Source organism: Prionailurus bengalensis, chromosome A1, assembly GCF_016509475.1.
Source record: "Prionailurus bengalensis isolate Pbe53 chromosome A1, Fcat_Pben_1.1_paternal_pri, whole genome shotgun sequence".
In the NCBI taxonomy this organism is placed as follows: domain Eukaryota; kingdom Metazoa; phylum Chordata; class Mammalia; order Carnivora; family Felidae; genus Prionailurus; species Prionailurus bengalensis.
Genome location: NC_057343.1, coordinates 109,820,872 through 109,834,121, shown reverse-complemented (window position 1 = coordinate 109,834,121; position 13,250 = coordinate 109,820,872). Strand labels below are relative to the sequence as shown.

Sequence of the window (13,250 nt, the reverse complement as noted above, 5' to 3'; positions counted from 1 at the left end):
TCTCCTTGCCCCTCCCCTACTCACTCACACACATGCTCTACCTCTCTTAAATCGAATAAACTTAAAAAAAAAAAATCCAAGCATTCTAAGGCTTTGGAAATGCTTTGCCAATTTATTTTCCAGAAATAATAATCCAATTTACACTCCCACCAGAAGAATATGAAAGTATATCTCCTCATACAATCATGATTATTGAACACTATCATTTTGTAATCTTTGTTAGTTGCAAAATGGCAGCACATTGCTACTTCAATTAGTATTCTTTCAATTACTTGTAAAGCAGAATGCTTGTTTGGTATGTTTATTGGCCAACATTTTCTTATTTGAAAACTAGTAATTACTTTTGCCAATTTAACTATAATAATGACCATAATATATTTATTCATTATTGATTGATTGATACATTTATTTTATTTTGAGAGAGAGAGAGAGCACGAGAGCAGGGGAGAAGGGCAAAGGGAATATCAAGCAGGCTCCACACTTAGCGCCAAGCCCGACATGGGGCTCAATCCTATGACTCTGGTGGCATCATGACCTGAGTCAAAATCAAGAGTGGGACTCAACCAACTGAGCCACGCAGGCACCCCTATTTATTCATTTTTATTTTTTAATGTTTTTTTACTTAAAAACTTTTTTTTAATGTTTATTTTTGAGAGAGAGACAGAGTGTGAGTGGCAGAGGTGGAGAGAGAGAGAGAGAGAGAGAGAGAGAGAGAGAACCTGAAGCAGGCTTCAGGCTCTGCACTATCAGCACAGAGCCTGACGCAGGGCTTGAACCCACGAAACGTGAGATCATGACCTGAGCCGAAGTCAGATGCTTCACAGACTGAGCCACCCAGGCGCTCCTATTTATTCATTTTTAGACAAATATTTTATCAAGTACCTGCTATGTGCCAACCACTGTTCTAACTTCTGGGGATACAGAAGTGCCCCTCATGGAATGTAAGCTCCAGGAGGAAGAAGAACATATGAAAAAATGAAGAAGTAAATTAGTTAGGATGTTAGAGGGTGATAGGAACTATGAAGAAAAATGAAGCAGGGATGGGTGAGTTGAGGACAGACAGAGAACAGGATGCAATTTTAGACTGGGTGGTTGGATAAGTATTTAGGAAGCAGGTGACATATGAAGAAAGACATAGGGTGGGGACACACAGTTGGTGAGCATATATAACTCCAAACTGGGAGCTATATATGTTCCAAACTAGGAGCTATATATCAAACTGGAGCATTTTTAGCATGAAAGGTTGTGGGGGGTATTAATAATCACCCTGGGCCAGCTGTGGCTCCTCTGGGAAAACTGAGACATGTAGTCGTCCTCTGTATAGATTATTGTAAAGACTTTGACTTTTTAAAAACTTGACTGATGTGGGACATAACTCACATAATAAAAGTATGTGCTGTGGGAGCATAAAGGGGGGAAGAAAAGCACCTGGCTGAGAGGAGAAGCTACTGGAAGGTTTGGAGTAGAAAAGTAACATGATCTCATTAAAAAAAAATTTTTTTTAAGTTTATTTTCAGAGAGAGAAAGAGTGTCAGCAGGGGAGGAGTAGAGAGAGAAGGAGAGACAGAATCCCAAGCAGGCTCCCTGCTGTCAGCCAGGGAACCAGATGTGGGGCTCTATCCCATGAGCCATAAGATCATGCATGAGCAGAGGTCAAGAGTCAGATGCTTACCTGACTGAGCCACCCAGGTGCTGCAAGACATGATCTCATTTAGATCACCCACACTGCTATGCTGAGGATAGATTCAAGGAAGACAGGAGCAGAATTAAGGAGGAGGGACTAGTTAGGATGCTAACAGAATCCAGGCAAGAAACTAGATTCTAGAACATGTGGTGTAAGATTGGCTGCCAGTCTGAGATTGCTATTCATAAGTGCAGGATAGTTCTTTGTATACCTAATTTTAAAAGTAGTTTCTAGAGGCGCCTGGGTGGCTTGGTCGGTGGCTTGGTCGGTGGCTTGATTTTGAATCAGGTCATGATCCCAGCATGGTGGGATTGAACCCAGAGTCGGGCTACATGCTCAGCGTGGAGCCTGCCTGAGATTCTTTCTCTTGACCGCTCCTTCTCTCTCTGCCTCTCTCTCTTTCTCTCTCTCTCTACCAAAATAAATACATAAACTTAAAAAAATAAATAAAAGTAGTTTTTAAAAATCAGCAATGCATCTTCAGTTTAATCAAATAGTATTTGGGCATGTATTGATCTACTTGATCTTTGAACTACCGAAGAGATAATCATGCCTGTACTTGTTGCCTTTATATAAACAGATTTTCAGAAGACATAAAGCACCTGCACAAACAGCAATAAAAGGTAATTATAAAATCCTCACTTTTCATATTTAGAAAAAGCTTTGAGAGCATTTTTAATATACGCATTTAAATTTTTTAATGTCTATGCATCAAACATATTCACCAAGCTAGATTTACAAAGTTTTTCAACTAAAATATTTATCAATGCTTGCTAAATGCAAGAAAACACTATGCTAAACAGATCTACAGAGGATAAAAAGACAAACAAGGTAATGCCCCTCGCCTCTGGAAAGCAATAAGACAAGAGCCCAACTGAGTAAGGGTAACAAGTACATGAGGAGCACAGAGGAGGGAACAGCCACTACCGGTGGGAAGGAAGTTCAAGGAGAGCTTCTTGGGAGACAGCGTGACCTGCTGTCTGTGGGACAGGCTACCTAGTGCCCAGCAAGGTAGGTGGAAAAATTATCCAGACAGGCTGCATCCATGGGGGAGACGAAAGCACTGGCTGGATGAAACTGTACAAATGACATGACATAAACTATTCTAGGATATTCTAGTGGATTTTAAAGTAACAATCAAAAGCTAGGATCAGTGTGTCATGAGGATATAAAATATGTGTTAGAAATACAACAATAAAGAGAAAGAATTCAGGGTTAATCAGAAAAGTTCAAGATAAGGAACTTGAAATACTATGGACCATTTATTAAAGAAGTTATATCAAAATTTCCTCTACAAAATATTTAGTGAAAATTTAATCTTGGGGATAAGTATTTTTAGGAGATGATGCCACCAAGCATCATATAAAAAACCCGAGCTACCTCCTTCTATGAGCACACCCTAGTGCTGGGGATGTCAAAGGCTCAGTTGCTTTTCACTGTGCTGCTGTCGCAGAAGCCACTTTCAGAGAAAGCATGCTGCCTCAGTCTCCAGGATTAACTCCTCGCTGTGTTATCATCTCAGCATGCCTAAAACATGCTGAGACAGAGACCTGACATTTATTTTCTGAGCTTATGATAACACATTACCCCATTAGTGACCATTATTTTTTACACTGCTCATTCATGGAACCAGATACACCCCTGGTCAGAGAGAATGTAGCTGCATACCGTGCTTAGGAAGGAATCTATTAATGGAAAGAACTGTTTTAAAAGTCTTTCCAGATTGTTGGCTTGGACAGCCTTCTTCCTGAGTGCTGATGTCTCTTGGCCATGGGGCATACAAACCATCTTTACCAATCTAACTGGTTTGTGGCTTTCCTGATTATCTGTTTACTAGAAAAATACCTTTTCAACCAGTCTTAAGAAACAGAAAGTTCAATCATGTGCCTCAAAAGATCACAACAAATACAGACCATTCAAAACACTGTGAGTTATAGCCGCTGAATTTTAGCAGGGAACTGTCTTGGTTTCCTTCGTAAAGGCCAACAGGTCATATGAGCCACATACCAAGGTTTCTTGATCTCTTACTGTGTTTCACTTGTAAAACACTATTAATATCTGCCATCAATTCCCCTCAAAGGATTGTATGAAATTCTCTGGATAGGAATACTGCATATAATGATTTAGTTACAGCAATATATAGGTTCACTTCAAAAATTACTCTAATTTTGAATGTACTAGTTCACTTATACACATACACACATATACTGTTATCACCTAATAGTTGTGTTAATACAAGGACATTCTTTTTATTTGAATAGTATTTGTATGTTTGAAAATGAAGGTTCATCTTTGTATGAATTTACCAGTCCTTGACCAATGCATTTTTCAAAAAAATCTTATGAACCCATTTCATTGCATTAATTAGGAAGGTGGACTATCTAGAAATGGTTTGTTTTTAAAATAAGGGGATTATGGGGCGCCTGGGTGGTGCAGTCGGTTAAGCGTCCGACTTCAGCCAGGTCACGATCTCGCGGTCCGGGAGTTCGAGCCCCGCGTCGGGCTCTGGGCTGATGGCTCAGAGCCTGGAGCCTGTTTCCGATTCTGTGTCTCCCTCTCTCTCTGCCCCTCCCCCGTTCATGCTCTGTCTCTCTCTGTCCCCAAAAAAATAAATAAACGTTGAAAAAAAATTAAAATAAGGGGATTATCTGGAAGAGTGGCTTGGAGTTCACTATGTGACAAGCATTTCTCAACAGCAAAGTCATCTTAGTGTTAATCCTTAGGGTTGGTCCATTTCATCAGGAAAGACTTTGGCTTCTTCATAGAGTCTTATGCATCTGTTTTTCAGGTCACCAAATGGGGTGGAAATTTTATCAGAATGAAGTTATGAGAACTTTGGGATTTTCTTCTTTCTCCGTTGAATCTCTTGTGTTTTTCCTAAGTCTGAACCTGAAAATAAGATAAGCACTAAAGAAAATTAGTCAAGACTCTTCTCCTTAAAATGCTAGAGTGATGCTGAAAAACATTTATCCAGTCAATGAACGTAACTCTAGTAATAACTCAGGAGTCTAGAGTTTGTATTCTATAATTTTACAATTCTCCTCAGGAAAGGATCGAGTGGTAAACATGAAGTTCTTGGCAAGCTAAAGTTAATATTGAAATAGTCCTATCATTAGAAGAAACAACGTTTTGGGTACATTTTGTTGTACATGTTCCTTCAGGGACCAGAATCTACTCACATACAGATTTATGTTTTTCATGGCTTGATGCTAAAGTTACTTTATCTTATGTAAACTCACAACAGCCATATGAACTATTCCTGTACAACAGACGCAAATACTGAGGTTCAGTGAAAGTTAAGTAATTTTCCTTCATTTATGCAATAGATTTGGGATTTGAAGCCAGACATTTTCACTCTAGAATCTAAACTTCTCCCACACTACCACTCATCTTTAATTGTTTGCCAGTCTGTGATATTGTATAAAGATATTTGATTTTTGTCCCTGGTTCCTGACTCAGCGCTCCTAAATCCTTTGTCATTTCCTGAGTGATAGGGGTAATAGGACTGTCTTGTCTTTTGTTCTAATGAGGCAACTCCTGGTGGGTCAGTTGATAGCTTCAGGATGGAGACTGGTCACCAGAAACAGTAGGCCTTGGTTAGCAGCCTGGAACTTTCAGCCCCACCCTCCAACCTCCAAGAGAAGAGAGGGGCAACAGGTTGAATTAGTTATTGATCATGCCTATGTGATAAAACCTCCATAAAACCCTCTGAACACCGAGGTGTGGAGAGCTTCTGAATTGGTGAACACATCCATGCTCCAAAATGGCAGTGCTCCCCAGCTGCACAGGGACAGAAGGTTCCTGTACCCTGGACTCTTCTGGACCTCACCCTTTGTACCTCTTTGTACCTCACCCTTTGTACCTCACCTCTTCATCTGGTTGTTCATATGTATCCTTTATAATAAACTTGAAATGGTAAGGAGAGTGTTATCCTGGTTTTGTGAATCATTCTGGACAATTACTGAATTTGAGCACAGGGGTTGTGGAAACATCAGACTCTGAAGCCAAGTTGGATAGAAGTGTGGATAATCTGGGGACCTCATATTTATCACCAGCATCTAAAGTGAGGGCAGTCCTATGGGACTGAGCTCTTAAACCTGTGGATTCTGATGGAAACTCTGGGTGGTAAGGGTTGGAATTGAATTAAATTACAGGACACCTAGTTGGGTAAGAAGTGGTTGGTATCAGGGGAAAAACTCTCATAAAATCTCACAGACAAAAAAATATATATTGAATTATTTTATTTTGTATCTCTTTATAAATATGGACAAGTATTGCTTTTCATGTATGTATCTGCCATTGAAATTTCCTTTTCTGTCAACTGCTTGTTGATGACCTTTGGCATTTTTCCTACTGAGTTGTTGGTCTTTTTCTGACTGACTGCTGAGAGTTTCTTGTGTATTAGCTATATTAGCCCCAGGTACCTATTGTGTGTTGCAAATATTTTTCCCCTGGATTTTTGACCTTTGTTTTTAGTTATGGTTTCTTTTCTTGCTGTGCCAACAATTTCTAAAGTTTCACAATCAGACATAGCAATCTTTTCCTTTGTTTCTCTTTGCTTTTCATATCATATTCAGAAAGGCCTTCTCTAAGGTTATAAAAATATATATCTTTTCTTCTGGAACATTTATGATTTTACATTAATTGCTCTTCAGTTTATCTTGATGTATTTTGAAGTAGGAGTCAAGTTTTTTTATTTATACAACATAGCTAGCTGAGTTCTCTAACACCTTTTACTGAATAATCTAATTTTCCTCACTGATTTTGAAAAGCTACTTTTTAGCATATACTGACTTCTCATATTTTCTTGGATTTAATTCTGAACTCTATTCTATTCCAGGGATTTCTATCCTATACCAGTATCACACTGTTTTAATTACCTTTGCTTAGTAATATGCTTTATTATCTGATAGAGCTACCCTCCATTTACCACCCTTCTTTTTCAGAAACTTCCTAGCTATTCTTGCATGTTTATTCCTTCTGAGGAATTTTGGTATCAGTTTTTAAAGTTCCACTTACCCTTTCACTTTCTGCATCTGCTCTAAGGTCTCTGGTAGAGTTACTCCAAAACTTTCAGGGAGAAAGAGGGTGATGATTCCAATCAAGACAGTCAGGCTGCCCATGAGGATGTAGGGCAGAACTCTGTTGTACGCCCCTGTAAGGAACAAGAACATCAATTACATATAGGGATTTTTCAGATGCTCTTGGGAATCCTTTTATCATAGTGAACAATGGTATTTGAGAGCAGTTTTAAATCTGAACATTGTCAGAAGGAAAAAGATATGTAAAATATCACAATCACAGTTTCTCTTTGGCAGATGTCATTGCCTTCATGATTTCCATACTCATTTACCTACATGATGCTGCATAGGGTCTTTCATGCCAGTTCCATTCTCTAAGCCACTGTTTAACCATGTGTGACCCATGTTCCTTTGATGGAACTATTTGCCTATCAAGTTTTCCCTCTTACGGTGGAAGAAATTTGAGAGGAGGGATGAGAGGACATCAAGGAGAGAAAGCATATTGCAGGGACAGATACTAGCCATTATGACTGGTGTGACAAGGTGTGGCCTTTGCTTTTGCCTGCAAAAGTGGGCTGCAGTGGACAGCTAGGTCCAAAGAGCCATGAGACTCTTCTTTTTTTTTTTAATAATATTTTTTTTAAGAGAGAGAGAGCATGAATGGTAGAGGGAGAGAGAGAGAGAGAGAGAGAGAGAGAGAGAGAGAGAGAATCTTAAACAGGTTCCATGACGAACTCAGAGCCGGATGTGGGGCTCCATCTCACCGAGCCACCCAGATGCCCCTAAAGAGCCATGAAACTCTTAAAGAAAAAAAACCTAAGTAATAGGTTCAATCCAATTTCAATCACTAAATGTCAGGCACCGTGAATGCATTCTGCCTGGCTTTGGTTGCTTTCTGCAATATTTGCATGTCTTGGTTTTGTATGTAATTGTATGAGCCATTCCACCTCTTCCTTATCAGGCATTCCTTGGACAGGAGAATAATAGATCCTCACCTTGCTTCCCTTCTGCATACAGAGATTACAGAGGAACAACACACCCAAGAATTTTATTTGACAGAAAACGTTAAACTTGAATCTTCTGCGAGGTGTCTATGTCACTAACAGGAGTAGCTATTGTGGAATAGAAAGCTCTGTCTTGGATTCCTCTGTTTCTTAGGCACCAGTGGTCCACCCTTTAGACCAAGTGAGCAGGGTTTGAACGTATAGGGAGGAAGAAAGGAGAAATGACACCATTCTATATAATAATGTGCTTTCTTAGGTGTTGTTCAGGGCAGCCATGTAGAGTATGTTTAAGACAAGAAAATGCTTCATTTTCTCTGTGAAGATTTAGAGTGTACCTTTCCTGAGGATTAATATATAGTCTTTGTGTGTGTGTGTGTGTGTGTGTGTGTGTGTGTGTGTGTGTTTGAACCAGTAGATACCAATGGATGACTAGGAAGAATAAGGAGGTATATCAACATCTCTCACCAACAGTCCTCAGTGGGATCTGACTTGGAGGGCCAGATCCTACATCCATTGAACAACCCACTGAAGCCCTCTGTGGTGTTATTCCTGATTGAGAATTTTGATTATATAAAAACTAAAATTTCCTGCATTACAAAAAAATATTATTAAGTAAAAAGTGAAGGATAAACTAGGAAAAATATTTACAACATATATACAAAGGGCTAGTTTCTTTCAATTACAAAGAGCTCTTACAAATCAAAAATAAACCATTCAAAAGATGAACAAGAGACATGAACAGTCAGGTCACTGAAAAACAGATGCAATGTCAATAGAGACACGAAAAACTGCTCAACCTTATTTATAATTAAAGAAATAGAAATGAAAGCAACAATGATATCCATTTTTCAGATAACAGATTATCAATGATTTAAAAATTGGATAATCCCCATTGTTAGTGAGGATATGGAGAAATAGACACTCTCATATACTGATAGTTGGATTGTAAATTAGTACAATGTTTAGAGGCCAGTTTGGCAATATCTGTGGAAATTTTAAATTGCTCCAACAATACATAAATCTGAATGTATGTAATTAAATGAACAAAGGGGCATAGGGGCATAGATGAATGTTCATTGTAGTATTATTTGTAATAACAAAAACCTGGAAATGACCTAAATGTCCATCCATTGAGCCTAGTTAAACCCATTTTTATGCATATATGTACATTAGAAGACTATATACTAACGAAAAAGAAGGTAAGAGCTATATATACTAATAAGGAAAGGTACTGTGATACAATGTTAAGTTAAAAAAGTTGTGAAACATACTAGGTATTTATACAAGGGATACAGGTATGCTATTTTGAAGGGGCACATGCACCCCAATGTTTATAGCAGCGCTATCAACAATAGCCAAAGTATGGAAAGAGCCCAAATGTCCATTGATGGAAAAATGGATAAAGAAGTTGTGGTATATATACACAATAGAGTATTACTCGGCCATCGAAAAGAATGGCATCTTGCTATTTGCAACTACGTGGATGGAACTAGAGGGTATTATGCCAAGCGAAATTAGTCAGGCAGAGAAATACAAATACCATATGACTTCACTCATATGAGGACTCTAAGATACAAAACAGATGAACATAAGGGAAGGGAAGCAAAAATAATATAAAAACAGGGAGGGGGACAAAATATAAGAAACTTAAATATGGAGAACAGAGGGTTACTGGAGGGGTTGTAGGAGGGGGGACAGGCTAAATGGGTAAGGGGCGTTAAGGAATCTACTCCTGAAATCATTGTTGCACTATAGGCTAACTAATTTGGATGTAAATTTTAAAAAATAAATTAAATAAAAGGAAAAAAAGTTGTGAAACAGTATGTACAATTTTTTTGTGTTTAATTGTATTTTATGTGTATGTGTGTGTATACTTTGTGTGTGTGTGTGTGTGTGTGTGTATGTTTTAAAATAAAAAACAACTGAAGGGCTATTCACTGAAGTGTTAATATTAGCTCCTTTTAGTTCTAGGGATGCAATTTGGGCTGCCCGAGAGTGAAGAGGTAAATTTTCCAGTAACTTTTATGCTGTTAGCATTTTTCACAATGAAAAAGTTATTCCTTTATATTTTAAAAAAAGAACAAATTGACAAGATGCATCTCACCGAGGTAAACAAAGTAGGGAGCAATGATGCTGCCCACTCTGGAGGCCATGGATGTAACCCCCACAGCCATATTCCTGACCAGGGTGGGGTAAAGCTCTGCAGTGAAGACATACAGCATGGAGAAAGCAGAGGTAATTCCGAACTTTCCTAACATCGCCAGACCAATGGACAAGAAGTTGTAATCTGGAAAAGAGACCCAGTGTAAATAGAGGTGGTGGGGATTTGGGGTGATGGTGGGGGTTCAGAGCTGACAGCCAAGAAAGAATTCTTGAAGACATATTGGGTACAAAAAAGTGATTTTATTAAAGCTTGGGGACAGGACCTGTAGGCAGAAAGAGCTACCTTGGGGTCATGAAGAGTTGCTAGTTACATACCCTCAGGTTGGGAGGGGGTTAGGGATAGAGTAAGTCTCTAAGGAATTTTGGAAGCAAGGTTTCCAGGACCTTAAGGGACTGGGTGTTGTTATGAAAATAAGCCATTTATTACCATTTAGTAAAACCTGAGTCATGAGACGCTTCATATGTATATCAGGGGGACATAAGCTTGGAGTATGATTGCCAGAATATATCTTGGGGGTGAGATAAAGGAAGTTACCAAAGGAATTAAAAAAATCTTTTTTAATGTTTATTTATTTTTGAGAGAGAGAGAGAGACAGAGCAGGAGCAGGAGAGGAACAGAGAGAGACGGAGACAGAATCAGAAGCAGGCTCCAGGCTTTGAGCTGTCAGCACAGAGTGATGTAGGGCTCGAACTTACGAACCATGAGATCATGAGCCGAAGTTGGATACTTAACCAACTGAGCCCCCAGGTGCCCCAAGGGAATTTTTATATGTTAAAGTAGACTTACAGGACCCTGGGGTGTGGGGTGGGGCAGGAGAATGTTAAGCCAAGATTCCCTTTTGCCCCTAGCAAAGGGTCATCATTGAGGCAGCTCCTAGAGGAAGGTCACTGCTGGTTTCCAGGACTTGTCAGTGGGCTGTAGGCAGTAAGGGAATCTAATTTTTCATTTGCCTTAGCTTCCTTCATCACCATGGTAAGCACTTAAACCCCTTTCCTTTGTTCTTGGGTAGGCAGGAGTGTCTGAGGAATATCACACATATCCCATCCTGGGGTGGGTAGGTTACTGTTAGTCTGTACTTTGCCCTCAACTTGCCCCACACTCCCTCCTCAAAAGTGGTTTTAGAAGTGAGATTTTCTTAACTCAGTTGCTTTTGTTGTCCTTTTTGCTTGTTTGGGGATTGTTTTTATAGTATAAAGATATTCCTCAAGTAACACTTTTTCTTTAAATATCTTTTTATTTTCTTTCTTTCTTTTTTTTTTAGGAGAGTGAGAGAGAGAGAGCATGAGAGGTAGAGGGAGACAGAATCTTAAGCAGGCCCCAAGCCCAGTGTGGATCCCAACACGGGGCTCAATCTCATGACCCTGAGATCATGAACTGAGCTGAAATCAAGAGTCAGACATTCAACCAATTGAGCCCCTCAAATATCTTAATAATTAGACACAAACAAAGGTGGAGAGTGACAGGTTGCTTCCTGTTTTTCTGTACTGTTTTTCTAGCTCATTTATTCCTTCAGTGACCTTTGTCCACTTTTATGTGTAACAACAGTTTCAGAGTAAGTTGTTAGCACGCTAATATAGTTAAATTTAATCCTCAAAGGGAAGAACCAATCCTTTTTATCCTGTTAATTATTAAGAAATATATATTTCTATGTATAATACTATGTATCAATGATCTATTGATAACATTTTAATAATATGATAAAGGTTGATATAAAGAGAAAAAAGAAGCAAATGTCTTTATGTGCCCCTTAACAACTTAAAGATTACAGACCATAAAAATCACTGGCCTAAGGGCACCTGGCTGGCTCAGTCAGAAGAGCACGCAACTCTTGATCTTGGAGTCATGAGTTTAAGTCCCACGTTGGGTGTAGAGATTACTTAAAAATAAAATTTTAAGGAGTGCCTGGGTGACTCAGTCGTTTGAGCATCTGACTCTTGATTTCATCTCAGGTCATAATCCCTGGGTTGTGGGATTGAGCTCCACATCGGGCTCTGTTCTGACAGTGTGGTGCCTGTTTGGGATTCTGCCTCTCTCCCTCTGCCCCTCTCCCCCAGCTCATGTTCTCTCTCTCTCTCTCTCTCTCTCTCTCTCTCTCTCTCTCTCTCCCTCTGTCTCTCTCTCAAAATAATGAATCAAATCAAATCAAATCAAATCTTAAAAAAAAATCACTGACTTACACTGGACCTGGCAAGTACTACAAACTACAACACTGGAATATGTGCCTCACATAAAAGTACCAAGGGGATGATTGACAGTATTGTTCTTCCTCTCAGTGACTTCTGATTCTCTCAGGCTCTCAGGCTGACTCCTGTTTGGGCCGGGGTGGGGGGGGGGTGGCGGTGGTTGTTACAAACACAGGAAAATTATGTAGTTGTCTATCACTTATCTGATTAGATCGATTTATGAAGAACTTACGATCTAAAGGCTACATAACAACAGGGCACAGTGACGAATGATGAGTTTAGTCAAGGTTTGGAGCTTTTCTAGTAAGCTCTTTTTTTTTTTTTTTAATTTTTTTTAACATTTTATTTATTTTTGAGACAGGGAGAGACAGAGCATGAACAGGGGAGGGTCAGAGAGAGGGAGACACAGAATTGGAAGCAGGCTCCAGGCTCTGAGCTGTCAGCACAGAGCCCGATGCGGGGCTCGAACCCATCGACCGTGAGATCATGACCTGAGCCGAAGTCGGCCGCTTACGCTTAACTGACTGAGCCACCCAGGTACCCCTCTAGTAAGCTCTTAAAATTGGTTAACTTCTTACCTTCAGGTACCAGTTGAATTAAGAGAAGCACACCTCCTCCCAAGAACAGTACTCCAGCTATGATATAGCGCCTGGGCAGGGTTTGCAACAGGAGCCAGGCTGTAATGTAGGCTGGAACTTCAATCAAGGCAGAGAGGAAACAGTTCAAATAGGCATCTCCATGTAAATTAGGAGCGTTGAGAGACAGAGCAAAGTAACCCACTGAGGTAAGCATCCTGCAAAACCACAGAAAAACACAAAAGTGATGAGAGGATGACCCGAACCACTCAATAATTCCATGATGGTCAAGAAATTGTCTAGATCTTTCTGTCCTACAAGTAGCCACTAACCACATATGGCTATTTAAAAGTAAATAAGTTAAAATTAAATAAAATTATAAATTCAATTCTTCAGTCATACTTGCCACACTTCAACCCACTTAATAGCTGCATGGGGCTAGTAGTTACTAAAATGGACAACTCAGACATAAAACATTTTCATCATTGTGGAAAGTTCTATTGGATAGCCCTAGTCTAGATATACCAACATTCAACAATACCTACCCTGGTCTAATGAATTTCAAATTTCCTTATTTCCTGAACAGCTTGTGTACATCCTCATTCCCTTACAACTATAA

General features: G+C 39.4%; 1 protein-coding gene across 1 annotated transcript in view; it reads right to left on the bottom strand.

The window, feature by feature from the left end:
- Positions 1 to 4,314: 4,314 nt before the first annotated feature.
- SLC22A4 (solute carrier family 22 member 4) overlaps positions 4,315 to 13,250 on the bottom strand; it is a 42,503-nt gene continuing 33,567 nt past the window's right edge. The window contains exons 7-10 of the mRNA XM_043587320.1: positions 12,635 to 12,849; positions 9,814 to 9,996; positions 6,704 to 6,839; positions 4,315 to 4,573 (exon numbers count right to left, since the gene is read on the bottom strand). Of these exons, the coding sequence (XP_043443255.1) occupies positions 4,498 to 4,573; positions 6,704 to 6,839; positions 9,814 to 9,996; positions 12,635 to 12,849 (610 nt within the window). The 3' untranslated portion in view covers positions 4,315 to 4,497. The remainder of the gene's footprint in view (positions 4,574 to 6,703; positions 6,840 to 9,813; positions 9,997 to 12,634; positions 12,850 to 13,250) is intronic.